Genomic DNA, 13,907 nt, shown 5'->3' on the forward strand with positions numbered 1-13,907 from the left:
TGTGGGATTGCTGGGATACTCACAGCCCATCAGAGATGCTCAAGGCTATGGCTGGGGTGAAGCAAGGACTTGTGTAAGGGCTAGCACAGGGGAAATCCAGGTCAGCAGCCCTCTTGCCTCTGCACCACTGAAAGCTGGTAAGTGTATTTTTGTCACTAATTTAGGCTTACCTGGCTCTGCCTTCACACACAGAGAGAGGAGCTGTTCAGTGGGAAGGTGTGATGGTGCCAGCAGTCCCCCAGCAGGGTTATGCATTCATTCTCCTGGGCTCCTTGCCCTGCAGCTCTGCAGATGCTGCCACTCACAAGGCTTGTGTGTGCTGCCTCTGAGGGAGGCTCTCTCTGCTCCCAGGGGATATAAATGAGTGCAGGCCCCAGAATGAAAAGCAAAAGGAAATGAAGGCTCCAAGCAGCTCCTGGCAGAGGCAGTGACAGGATTTGCACTCCAAACAACTGGTTGTTCACATGGGCTCCTTTACTTGGCTCCTTTACTTGGTGACAAAATGTAACCCCCTGCTTCCCCCCTCCACCCCAAAACCCAGCCCCACAGCCAGCAGCACATCTGGCCAATGACCCTGTGATGATCTGGGGGCACTGACTGCCCTGGTCCCCTTTGCAGGCTGCACTGTTGCAAGCCCGGCCCTGTGTAAGGGCTGTGTGCAAGCCGGAGAGGCTCATGGACAGGCACCCAAGCTCCCTGACGTGCATGGTGTGACAGACATCTGCACCCTGCCTGGCTGCAGCCAGCCCTGCTCGGGGAGAAGATGGACACCGCTGTCAGACTGCAAGCACGGAGGGCAGGGGGTGTGCACAAAGCCTTTAGCGTGGCCTCTGCTCTACTGCTGCAGCCAGCCCTGCAGAAACTGCTGCAACGCTGCCTGCAACCATCCCCAGGCAGCCTCTTGCCATCACCATGTTTTGGTGCCAGGTCCTTAGCCCATGCTGCTGCCCTCCCTCCTGCCCATGCCCTTGGAGCCACTGCTCTCCCAGGGTGTGTAATTTTCCAGTGGCTCTGGGTCCCCCCGCCCCACCCCCTCGATATGCAGGGTGTTGATTTGACTGGACATGAGCTCAAAGCTCATTAAGGGTTCATCAATACCAGCAAAGAGGAGCTGTGTGGGGTGAAGCAGGGGGAGAGGAGCCCCACGGCAGGAGGGTCTCAGAGCTCCCCTCTGCATGCAGCAGCAGTTCCGTATGTGGCTCCCTGGGCTGGTGTGGATGTGACAGCTCTGCACAATCCAAGAACCTGTGGCTGCCTGGCACCGTGAGGTAGGTGTGCCCATGGGGACAGCACAGTCTGGTCTGGGGCATGTGAGCACCGGGGGCACAGAGGGCAAGAGTACAGCGGTGCTGGGCACGAGCTGCCTGTGTGCAGGAGCATTCCGGGGCAAGGACTGCTGCGGGTTCTGGGCTCTTCTCCATCCCTGCTGGAGTGGATGTGGGGCTGAGGGGCTCAGGGTGTGGATGAAGGATGGTTTCTTCCTCCCATGAGGTTCTGGCCAGCTGAGCAAATGGGGCAGATCTGCCTATCTGGAATTCAAACAGGGCAATGTGCAGCAGGGATGCTGCCCAAGGCAGGAGCAGGCAGTGTTGATGCTTTACTCTCACCTGCACCACTGCTATGCTCAAATTCCTTCTGCCAGTTGCCATTGGTATTGCAGTGTTCCCTTGGTCAGGAAAGACACCAAGGAAGGCAGCATCTCTCCCATCTGCCCTTACCACATGGAGCTAACTGGACTGCCTGTGCTGCTGACAGGCAGGTGCTGCAACAAATGTCCGCCTCAGGCTCCCCTCACCCAAGCAAAGCCTGGGCAGGGCAGGTTGTTTCTGCTGCAGCAGGGGGGGTTGGGGAGGGCCTGTGGGTGCTGCTTCCTGCCCTGCTGGGTAGGCAGCCTCCCACTCCCACCCAGGGAGCAGCTGGAAGTGTGTGTGGCCATGCAGGGCAAGGGAGAGGGCGATGGTCCTGTAGCAGCACTGGGAATGGCACTGGGGGTCTGAGAAGAGGACAAGTTCCTATAGTGTCTGTGGGCTGGGTGAAGATGAAGTGAGCTGACATGACAGCTCAGTAAAGATGCTGGCACAGCATTTCTGTGAAACCCCAGGCAGGTTTCCCTGGGGAGGGTCTCCAGTGGGTAGGACTCAGTGGGATGGGCTGGGTGGAGCTAAGCCTCCCTGACCGTGCAGCTGCTGGGGTGTTTCAGGCTGGCTATGTCTGTGCCCTTCCTTCCTATCTATCTCCAAGAGACTCTGATCTTGAAGGAGATGCCTCACTCACAAGGTGAAACCTTCCCCATCACTCTTCAGTTTCCACAATCATGGGGAACCAGCCAAACTCATCTGCCCCTCCCCTGCCAGCTTCTCCCTCCTCTCCACCTCCAGTGCTTCTTGGAAGCAGATGAATCTGCAGACTAGCTACCAAGGGCTCCCCACTTCACTAGTGGGCTTGCTGTGATTCTGCCAGCATCTGGTGGAGACCTCCAGCACATCTAATTCCTGGTTTCCTCCCTCCTAAAGAAGCTCTGTGACAGTTGGTGATTTTGCTCAGAGGAGAACAAAAATGAGGCTAAAGACCAGCAGCTTGAAATGTCTTTCCTTCTGGAGAAACTTAATGGGCACAAGGAACAAATGATGAATGTCCATGTACTTGGAGTGGACCTTCCCATGACACTGGATGCTGCTGGCTGGGGGGCAGAGCCAGACATAGAACCACAGAATTGTTTGGGGTTGGAAGGGACCTCAAGGCTCAGCCAGTTCCAATCCCCCTTCCATGGGCAGGGACACCTCACACTACAGCAGGTTGCTCACAGCCACATCCAGCCTGGCCTTCAAAGCCTCCAGGGATGAGGCTTCCACCACCTCCCTGGGCAACCTGTGCCAGTCTCTCACCACCCTCATGGGGAAGAACCTCTTCCTAACATCCAATCTGACATGTCATGCACCTGCACAGTAAAGGCTGTGCCTGGCCCCAGAGTTCAGGCTGTGTGGGCTCAGGTCTCCAGCCAAGGCAACAAGAGCCTTATCTGCTGATAGCACCAGCCCCAGGGAAGTGCATCTCCTTGTGCACTACTGCATCAAACTTAGCACAAGAAATAGGGGGAAACAGGGAGAGAAGAAAGCTCTGAGTGCTAAAGGAGTGGTGGGAAGAATCACAAAATATGAAAGGTTGGAACTGACTTTGGAAGCTCATCCAGACCAGCCCCCTGCCAGAGCAGGATCACCTACAGCAGGTCACACAGTGTTTTGAATATCTCCAGACAAAGAGACTCCACAACTTCTCTGAGCAGCCAATTCCAGTGTTTTGTCACCCTCACAGGGAAAAAGCTTTTCCTTATGTTCACATGGAACCTTCTGTGCTCCCACTTGCACCCACTGCCCCTCGTCCTATCCTCATCTCTGAGCAGAGCCTGCCTCCGTCCTGCCTCCGTCCTGCCTCCGTCCTCCCTCCCTCCTCCCAACACTGCCATTCACAACTTTGTAAATATGAACGAGGTCACCTCTCACTCTCCTCTGCTCCAAGCTACAGAGCCCCGGCTCCCTCAGCCTGTCCTCATCAGGGAGATGTTCCACTGCCTTCATCACCTCTGTGGCTCTGTGCTGGACTCACTCATGATGCCCAGCTAGTTGGGCACTGATCCTAGGTGGTGGGGGTGATGGCCCTGCTGAGCAAGCAGCAAGATTTCTGGCCTGTTTGGTGCAAAACCTTGGCTAAGGGGCTGCTAGCTAAGCATGCCCGTGCACGACTCCTGCAGAAGGAGCTGGCTCTGCCATTCTCGATTTTCCACCCCAAAACATCACATGAATGGATAGAGACTGGCAGCAGCCGCAGGGCTCTGGGACACAGTGAGCTCTGCGCTCGCATGGAGGAGGAGGACAAAGAATTTGGCATCTGAAAGTGGGACACATTCCCTCTCTGCTTTGCTTGTGCTCTGGCAGGATGTTATGCTCTGCATGGGGAGGCTCTGGTCTGCCTTGGTGCTGGGTGCACATGCCAGAGTGGTGCTGGGCACTTTCCCAAGGGTCATGCTTTGAACCAGCTCCTGGTGACTTGGTGTAGCAGTTTGGTAACTGCTGTAACCCTGTCTAGCAGGGGCAGCAACAGAGTCTGTGCTTTGTCTCCTCCCATCTCTCTTGCTCTTGGATGAATGCAGTAGCAGAGGTTTTGTACAGGGTTTTACCTGCCTGTCTCCTTCCAAGAGCAGCATGTTCCAGTGGAGTGGGGATGGACTTGTCTGTGCCCTGTGGATGGGTTGTGTCCCCATCTGTGACCTGGCAAGCCGCAGCAGACCTTCAGGGGCCACTCCTTTGCTCCTCTGCCACGCAAGGTGTGGAGAGGTTGGTCCCCTTCTGTGCTGGACACTTCAGCATTCTCCTGCTTATTTCTGCTCTTTCCTTCTCTTTTTCTTTTTCTTTATTCCCTTGGTCTACATTAAATTGTGACAACAACAAGGGGACTTTCTCAGGTGAAGGTCATCACCTTCCTTGCAAGGGCTGTTTCACCCAGTGTGCTCTGCTCAAACAGTTCCTAGAAAGAGAGGGAGAAAAAAAAATCCACAAAACATTTCAAGCTTAATGCAGTGAAGAACCACCGCCACAGCTTGCACTGCCTCTGGAGGGGCATCAAATTCAGCTCCATGTGTATGAAGCTGTTCCCTCCCCTACTCAGGCACTGCAGAGCTGTGCCTTTTCTCAGTACTTGTGACTCGCAGCGAGATGAGGACATTTCCCTCTGTGAAGGCCACAGCCTCCCTGAGGAGGTCGCTGTAGCTCAGAGCTGAGAGGTGCAGTTCAGGTGAGTAGCGGTCAGTGGAGCAGCACGTCACACTGCTGAGCTGCAACACTGCAGCGGCGGCTCAGGGGCAGCGGCGACGCCTGCCTGCGCCCTGGGAGGGTGCCTGCACACCATGCTGGGCTGTAAGGAAGGAGAACCAGAGGCATCAGCCAAGTGGGAAATTCCAGCTGAAATTGCCCTCTCTGCTCATTTTTAGGCACTTCTGCCCTAGCAGTGTTCTCTCAGAAGTCACTGGAAGGGTTTTTTCCATCACCCTCCCTGGATGACCTTCAGCAGGGATCAAGACAGGCAGAGGAGGTCAATGAATGTTATCCCTGTGTTGTGTGTACAAAACCCAATAAAATGAAATGGAGAGACACTTCTGTCCTAGAGGAGCAAGAGTGAGCTGGGGCTTTTTTTGGCTCAGCAGAATTAGTGATACCTGCTTCCTCTTCATCATGTCCTTTGTCCCTCCACTTCTTATGGCAGGTCACTTATGGCACTGTTTACTGTATCTCTAGTCTCCCACACCACCCCAGCCTCAATGCTCCTGCCTGTGGTCTCTCCTGTATCCAGGATGTCCTTCTAGGAGCTGCCTGCCTCCTCCCTGGCCCCCAGCATGCTGGCTGACTGGTGCATGAAGCCCAACAAGGCATTCTTGGGGTCACCCCACTGCCCTCCCCCAGGAGCAACACTAAACTCAGTCTCTTTCCTCTCTCCATTCCACACCTCTTGAGGAATTTGATGTCTTTGAGGGCTGTGCTCCTTTTTCAAGTACAGGTGAAACTTGCCAGCAAGCTGAAAAAGTACCTGGGGTTGGAACAAACAGATGGGTCTTTGGACAAGAGAGCTGGGCTGAAAGTGTCCTTCTGCCTTCAGGCAGAGCAGAAGACAAGTGCAGTAAAACTGCAGAGACTCCCAGCAGCAGGAAAGCAGCATCCCAGCGTGGCAGCTTGCACTGTGTGAGGGAAGGAAAATGCTTCCCAATTTAATCAGCACATTTGAAATGGGCAGATACAGAATGATAGAAGGCACTGGGCTGGAAGGGACTTCTAGAGGTCATCTAATCCAACACTCTGCAATGAGTGGGGACATCATGAACTAGGTCAGGCTGCTCTGTCCAACCTGACCTTGAACATCTCCAGGGATGGGGCAACTACCACCTCTCTGGGCAACCTGGGCCACTGTTTCATCATCCTCATTTCTGCCTTGCACCTGGTCTAAATCTACTCAGCTGCTCGTGCTGGGTCTGGATCAATTCTGGGAGCCAAGGAGGAGCACTGCTAGCTCTCTGCTCCTTGGGGAAGCTGCTCAACAGCCAGGAGGAGCTTTAGCAGGACTGTTAAAACTTCTCAGAGGCTACACCGTTTGTGGTGTTCAAAGAAGGCACAAACACCTCCCTGCTTCCCTTAGAAGTGACATGAGGTAGCCCTAGCTGCTGAGAGCTTCAGTGCTGGTGAAGCACAGGCTGCAGCCCTGAGTGGGATCTGCATCCAGAGCCAAGGAGGGCACTGCCAAGGCTCAACTGATTCCTCAGTGCAACAGTCAAGCCACCACAGACAGGATGCATCCAGCACCAGCACCTCAGCAGTTCTTTGCCTGTTCACTTCTGGACTGTGAGGGACTGCTGCAGCTCTCCCAGGAACATGAGTGGGGGCTGCAAGATGTGTTCTGGCCTCACGTGGATGTGCTGCTTGTTTAATGGTTTACCAAGCATGGCCTATGCCTGCCTTGCCCTCTCTGCCTCTCTGGGTACGGCTGCAGTGTGGTGACAACCTCACCTGCCCTGTCATTAGGAGCACTGTGGGTCACCCGGGGCTGCTGCTGGGGGAGGGAAGATGGGCAACAGCTGCAGGTCAGACCAGGACATCAACCATCCAAATACCATGCAGGAGGGTGGAAAAGGGAGGTGGAGGCCACTCAGCAGCTCCATAACCCAGGGGAGTTAATTATTTCCTTCTCATGTCTGTTGTAAGTGCTGATTTCTCCTCTACCAAGCAATCATTTCTCTTCAGGGAAAAGGAGATGAAAGGTTGGGTGGCTGCAGTGGCTGCCCCCTGGGCAGGACATGGAGAGTGCTGTGACAGATGAGCTCTGTCTGCCTGATCCAGCTGGGGAGGAGAGCGATGCTCCAGCCCTGAGCGGGCTTCACATGAATCCAGTGCCTCATCAGCATCCTCAGGCCACCATGGGGGTGCTCCTCCCCAGGCCCTTCAGCTTTCATGGATGTGGGAAGCTCAAGCATATGCTGCTGCTGCAGCAGAGAACAAAATCACCCAAGAGTCTGCTGTGCCCTGATCAGCTGCTGATGGCTTTGAACACTACACAAGAGCACTGGGGCTGCTGGGCTGTCATTAAAATGGTGTGGATGGACAGAAAACTCCACCAGCCAGCACTCTGTGATCAAACGAATTGTGCCTCTACCTGCCTGGGTCAGCAGTGATTCGTGGGGCTGTTAAAACACTGACAAACAGGAGGTGAGAAGGTGTGAAGCCATTTCTGCCATGTGTTACCAGAGGTCATTTTGCTGGCTCGTTTCAGGCAGCTCTATGCCCTGGAAAGTTTTGGTCCCTGTCACATTTGAGGAGACTGTTAACACTTCACGGTGGAGCCGAGGGAGGTGAAAAGGTCACCGTGGTTAGCAGCTGAGACAGCAGTGCTTTCAGGGCCACTGTTTGATGCGAAGTGAGATTCTTCAGAGGGGGAAAAAACAAAGGAGGGGAAGGACTGTTTGGACTGTTCCTAGAATGAAACCCAGGCTGGTTTGCACCCACCAGGGCCATGCAATCGTTTGTATTGACTTGAGGAGCAGAAGACCGGGCCTGCTGCATGGCTTGGTGAAACTTGGGTCACTCCTTCACTGCCAGGGATTTATGATCCTGGCTCTCAGTGACTGTTTGGAAACTCGTGGCTTTAGAATCTGGTGTGTTTAGAAGTGACTAAATGAGGAACCTGCTAGAATGTCGTGGTGAAACTCTTTGTACTTGCAAAGCAGAGCCCACCTCCAGCTCACAGCTCTGCTCTTATTGATTATCATTTTGAGTCCTTGAAGGATATTCCTGTGCCCAAAGCACTGGGGGCTCTTCAGAACTAATAATGCAACATGACAGAGAGCTGCTGAACTGACTCTGCTCTCTCCAGGCTGTCTGCACAGGGCAGAGCTGAAGAAGACCCATGTGGAGAGGTTGGTGCATTTTGTTCCACAGCACCTCTTGTCCAGCATGTGAGCTGGTGTCTAAACACAGGAACCAAACACTGAGCCTGGAGCAACCTCTGCCTGTATTTTTCCTGGTCAGAGATGCATGCTCAGGGAAGGACACGGTGTGGCTGGGCTGCAGCACGTGTGAGCCCTTCTGCCCTAATCATCCATTACAGTAGGTGGGAAGAATGCATCCTCTTGACTGTTTCTCTATGTCTTGATGGTGGGGAAACCTCTACAAAGCAGTTTGTTCTTGCTGAGCTGGAGGGGTAGTGCCTCACTTCTTAAAGTAAGAAGAAACTGCCAGTAGGGTCTGCTGCTCCTCACCATCCTACCGCAGCCTGAGTCTGTGAAACAGGAGGTGTGATCACTTAGCTGCAGTATCACTCCACAGCTGTGTCAGAAACAGAGGAAAGAGCTCAGGGAGAGCAGGGTACATGCATGCTTTTAAAGACAGCAACTTACCTATGGGGTTTTGTCTCAAAAAAAAGAAATGCTCTGGCTGAGCCTAATTTGTGATGTCTGCAGGCATAGCTAATTATCCTGATTTAGCTCAGCTCTGCATTCTTCCCAGGGGTTTTGGCACTATTTCTTCAGTTTGGATTTTAAAATTGTCTTTATTTTACTTTCCTCCTACATGTTCTGTGCAATAGCTTTTTCTCCTTGCCTTTCTGAGGAGCCAGGAGCCGGTGTGGCAGTGCTGACAGAAAGGGGATCTGTTAACCAAAGCCTTTGCTTTGGGGGTCCAACAATACCTTCCTCTGGCATGCCAGAACCACAGGGTTTTTTGCTTTTATTTTCTGCTCCAGCCATCCTTTCACAGTTGACACACTTCTTCTCTAACCTAAGCAGCAAATCCTGTGGGGGAAGGAAATCCATCTGCTGTGATCATGGGGCGGCAAGCGTAGCAAGCAGGAGTCAATGCAGGCCTTGAGCTTGGACTTCAGAGACAATCTCTCTTCAAGACAAGGCTTAAATTCTGCCCTGTGTGAAATGGGCTGGCACCTGGATGAGAGCCAGCACCATGCTAGGCACAGGCCTTGGCTTTTACACTGGCTTAGGGCAGGTGCTGAGGGCAGAGGACGAAACCAGGATAAGCAGGGACCTCATCCTCCAGTGACTTGCAGCTCAGGCATTGTTCTCTACTGCAGTGGCAGCTTCTGGTGGATATTCCTTCCATTATTTCCTTATTGAAGTTACATAAAACCCTTGCATGCATGTAGCATGTTCTGCCATAGCTATGCTTGTGGAGTATCACCTTTTGGTCTCTTTTGGTCTTCCAGTCTCCTACCTGCTGCTCTAATCACCCATGGCTCTTGCATCAGAGGTGGTGAGCACTCAGATTCTACAGAGCTGATGTTTCTAGGCCCCTGCCAGCCACTTCTGCCACAGGATGGGGGATCCCAGTCCCTTCAGCCTTTCCTCACATGGAAGATGTCCCACACTTTCGAGTATGCTTTTTGCTCTCCTGCATGCCTTTTTCTGTCTTTGCAAAAGCTTCTGGAAGGGGAAGGAAGAACTGGGCTTAGCTCTCAAGATGTGTCATTTTAGATACCACTCTCCCTTCCTTTCTGAGCTGTTTTACTGTGCTGGTTATATACTTCTTAAGACCTAAAGTCAATGGAAACAATAATTAAAGTTTTAGTCAGATTCATCCAATTAATCACAGAATGAAGCAGGTTGGAAGGGACCTTGGACATCATCGAGTCCAACACCATCTGATCAACTAAACCATGGCACTAAATGCTTCATCCAGTCTCTTCCTAAACACCTCCAGTGATGGTGCCCCCACCACCTCCCTGGGCAGCACATCCCAATGGCCAATCTCTCTTTCTGTGAAGAATTTCTTCTTAACACCCAGCCCAAACCTCCCCTGGTGCAGCCTGAGACTGTATTCTCCTTCTGTCACTGGTTGCCTGGGAGAAGAGACCAACCCCCACCTGGCTACAAACCTCCCTTCAGGGAGTTGTAGAGAGCAAGAAGGTCTCCCCTGAGCCTCCTCTTTGGAGGACTTTGGAGTCCTGGCTTTGTAGGATGCAGTGGTTCACAAGCTACCTACAGTCACTATCAAGCCCCTTCTGGGTACACCTGGCAGTTGCAGTGCCACATGCGACACACTGTACAGGGAGGTGCTGAGCCGAGCAGTGATGTCTTTGCCAGGCATTGCAAGCGCTTAGCTGTCACCATGGCTGCATCCCTGCCATGAGAGGGGATTAAGGCACAGGATTGTGGTGTGGGATGTGGTCATTGTAAAGCTACACTGCAACAGCCATGCATGGCTGGTTGGGTCACGCTCTCTCTCAGGTGGGTTTGTGGCTGATGCACTCAGCTTTGGGCTCCAGACCTGGGGGATGTAGCACCTCCATCATGCTCTTCACTGTCATTCAAACATAGATTCATAGATGAATAGAATGGTTTGGGTTGGAAGGAACCCAAAAGTTCCAACACCTCTGCCATGGGCTGGGAAACCTCCCACCAGCCCAGGTTGCTGAAGGCCTCATTCAACCTGGCCTTGAACACCTCCAGGGAAGCAGTATCCACAGTTCCAGTGTCTCCCCACCCTCACTGTAAAGAATGTCTTCATCATATCCAGTCCAAATCTGCCCTCCTCAAGCTTCAGTCCATTCCTGTCACTACAAGTCCTTGCAAGAGGTCCCTTCCTGTCTTTCCTCTAGTCCCACAAAATAAAATTATCCTCCTCCTTCTCTCTAGGGAAAGGAGGGAGGCATGGGCAGCCTGCCTGGAGATGCTTCAGTCTGTCACACCCTGCAAGGCCCTCCAGTCATCTGCTACACTAACCCAGAATGCTTTCTTTGCTTTCTCATCAGGAGCTTCCCATTTCACCTGCACTTGGCCAGGGCCGTGGCTGCCCTCGCTGCACCCCCAGCTCCTGAGCAAGAGTGGCCATACACCTGAGTCACCATGGGGAAGATGGACAACACTTCTGTGGAGCTGAGCTCTCCCTCTGAGGTGAAGCAGGCAGCCCTGGAGGACTCAGAGCCAATTAGCCCCGAGGCCATGAGCACCAAGAAGAAAAAGAAGGAAATCCCAGACAGAGGCTCCTGGAAGGGGAGGTTTGACTTCTTGCTGTCCTGCGTGGGCTATGCCATCGGGCTGGGCAACGTCTGGCGCTTCCCATACCTCTGCGGCAAGAACGGAGGAGGTGAGGCAAATGTGCAGAGCCTCCACTTGGCCCCTGGGGGGCTTTGGTTTGGTGGAGTCAGGGGAATGGGCTGGCTCCCTGGCTGAGGATGCTCCATCACGCTGGGAGCTGTTGGGTGGGTAGTCCCCACAGCCTGTGGGCTGCAGTAGCAAGTGCAGGCTGGGAAGAGGCAGCACAAAGACATACATGGAGCACTTTGCGTTTCGCCAAGCTTCTGAAGTCCACATTTGCAGGGCTCCAACACAGTGGCTGGGAACCTCATCTTTTGACAAGGAGGGGCATTCACAGAGACACCCAGCTGGGTGCTGGCACATTCCTAGGGAAATCATCCAATTTTGTCTGCTAATTAGGAGATTCTCCTCTGTCTAGTGTATTCTCAGGGGTGGCGGTTTTATGTGTGTGTCTGGGTCATGTCTGAGGAGTTTTGGTTAGAGGATTTGCATGGACTGTAGTGGAGTCATGCAGACATGCATACAAACACATACATGTACACAGGCACACGAGTGTCATTGTCTGTGGAAGGAAATGAGCTGTGAGAGGGGTCACAGTTATTGTCTCCATCCTGACGCTTGCAAAACAGGTTGCAAGAGGAGGTTGCAGCTGGTGGCAGTGCCTGCAGTGTAGCCGGTGGCAGCTGGTGGCAGTGGCTGCAGTGTAGCTGGTGGCAGTGCCTGCAGTGTAGCTGGTGGCAGCCAGTGGCAGTGCCTGCAGTGCGGCTGGTGGCACTGCCTGCAGTGCAGCCGGTGGCAGCTGGTGGCAGTGCCTGCAGTGCAGCCGGTGGCAGCCGGTGGCAGTGCCTGCAGTGTAGCCGGTGGCAGCTGGTGGCAGTGCCTGCAGTGTAGCCAGTGGCAGCACCTGCAGTGTAGCTGGCAGCTGGTGGCAGTGCCTGCAGTGCAGCTGGTGGCAGTAGCTGCAGTGTAGCTGGTGGCAGTGCCTGCAGTGTAGCCAGTGGCAGCTGGCAGCAGTGCCTGCAGTGTAGCTGGTGGCAGCCAGTGGCAGTGCCTGCAGTGCGGCTGGTGGCACTGCCTGCAGTGTAGCTGGTGGCAGCTGGTGGCAGTGCTTGCAGTGTAGCTGGCAGCCAGTGGTAGTTCCTGCAATGCAGCCGGTGGCAGCCGGTGGCAGTGCCTGCAGTGTAGCCGGTGGCAGCTGATGGCAGTGCCTGCAGTGTAGCCAGTGGCAGCGCCTGCAGTGTAGCTGGCAGCTGGTGGCAGTGCCTGCAGTGTAGCCAGTGGCAGCACATGCAGTGTAGCTGGCAGCTGGTGGCAGTGCCTGCAGTGTAGCCGGTGGCAGTAGCTTCAGTGTAGCTGGTGGCAGTGCCTGCAGTGTAGCTGGTGGCAGCTGGCAGCAGTGCCTGTAGTGTAGCTTGCGGCAGTGCCTGTAGTGTAGCTGGCGGCAGTGCCTGCAGTGCAGCTGGTGGCAGCGCCTGCAGTGTAGCTGGCAGCTGGTGGCAGTGCCTGCAGTGTAGCCGGTGGCAGTGCCTGCAGTGTAGCTGGCGGCAGTACCTGCAGTGTAGCTGTCGGCAGTACCTGCAGTGTAGCTGTCGGCAGTACCTGCAGTGTAGCTGGCGGCAGTGCCTGCAGTGTAGCTGTCGGCAGTGCCTGCAGTGTAGCTGTCGGCAGTACCTGCAGTGTAGCTGTCGGCAGTGCCTGCAGTGTAGCCGGTGGCAGTGCCTGCAGTGTAGCTGTCGGCAGTGCCTGCAGTGTAGCTGTCGGCAGTGCCTGCAGTGTAGCTGGCGGCAGTGCCTGCAGTGTAGCTGTCGGCAGTGCCTGCAGTGTAGCCGACGGCAGTGCCTGCAGTGTAGCTGTCGGCAGTGCCTGCAGTGTAGCTGGCGGCAGTACCTGCAGTGTAGCCGGCGGCAGTACCTGCAGTGTAGCCGTCGGCAGTGCCTGCAGTGTAGCCGGCGGCAGTGCCTGCAGTGTAGCCAGCGGCAGTGCCTGCAGTGTAGCCGGTGGCAGTGCCTGCAGTGTAGCTGTCGGCAGTACCTGCAGTGTAGCCGGCGGCAGTGCCTGCAGTGTAGCCGGTGGCAGTGCCTGCAGTGTAGCTGGCGGCAGTACCTGCAGTGTAGCTGGCGGCAGTGCCTGCAGTGTAGCCGGTGGCAGTGCCTGCAGTGTAGCCGGCGGCAGTACCTGCAGTGTAGCTGTCGGCAGTGCCTGCAGTGTAGCCGGTGGCAGTGCCTGCAGTGTAGCTGGCGGCAGTGCCTGCAGTGTAGCTGTCGGCAGTGCCTGCAGTGTAGCTGGCGGCAGTACCTGCAGTGTAGCTGTCGGCAGTACCTGCAGTGTAGCTGGCGGCAGTGCCTGCAGTGTAGCCGGTGGCAGTGCCTGCAGTGTAGCTGGCGGCAGTACCTGCAGTGTAGCTGGCGGCAGTACCTGCAGTGTAGCTGGCGGCAGTACCTGCAGTGTAGCCGGTGGCAGTGCCTGCAGTGTAGCTGGCGGCAGTGCCTGCAGTGTAGCCGGTGGCAGTGCCTGCAGTGTAGCTGTCGGCAGTGCCTGCAGTGTAGCTGGCGGCAGTACCTGCAGTGTAGCCGGCGGCAGCTGGTGGCAGTGCTTGCAGTGTAGCTGGCAGCCAGTGGTAGTTCCTGCAATGCAGCCGGTGGCAGCCGGTGGCAGTGCCTGCAGTGTAGCCGGTGGCAGCTGATGGCAGTGCCTGCAGTGTAGCCAGTGGCAGCGCCTGCAGTGTAGCTGGCAGCTGGTGGCAGTGCCTGCAGTGTAGCCAGTGGCAGCACATGCAGTGTAGCTGGCAGCTGGTGGCAGTGCCTGCAGTGTAGCCGGTGGCAGTAGC

General features: G+C 55.0%; 1 protein-coding gene across 1 annotated transcript in view; it reads left to right on the plus strand.

Moving 5' to 3' along the window:
- Positions 1 to 1,098: 1,098 nt before the first annotated feature.
- The window catches only part of LOC104310212 (sodium- and chloride-dependent GABA transporter 1), a 42,910-nt gene continuing 30,101 nt past the window's right edge, over positions 1,099 to 13,907 (plus strand). Inside the window, exons 1-2 of the mRNA XM_009911623.2 lie at positions 1,099 to 1,268; positions 10,795 to 11,129. Coding sequence (XP_009909925.1) covers positions 10,889 to 11,129 — 241 coding nt within the window. The 5' untranslated portion in view covers positions 1,099 to 1,268; positions 10,795 to 10,888. The remainder of the gene's footprint in view (positions 1,269 to 10,794; positions 11,130 to 13,907) is intronic.

Source organism: Dryobates pubescens, chromosome 15 (assembly GCF_014839835.1).
Source record: "Dryobates pubescens isolate bDryPub1 chromosome 15, bDryPub1.pri, whole genome shotgun sequence".
NCBI classification, from domain to species: Eukaryota; Metazoa; Chordata; class Aves; order Piciformes; family Picidae; genus Dryobates; species Dryobates pubescens.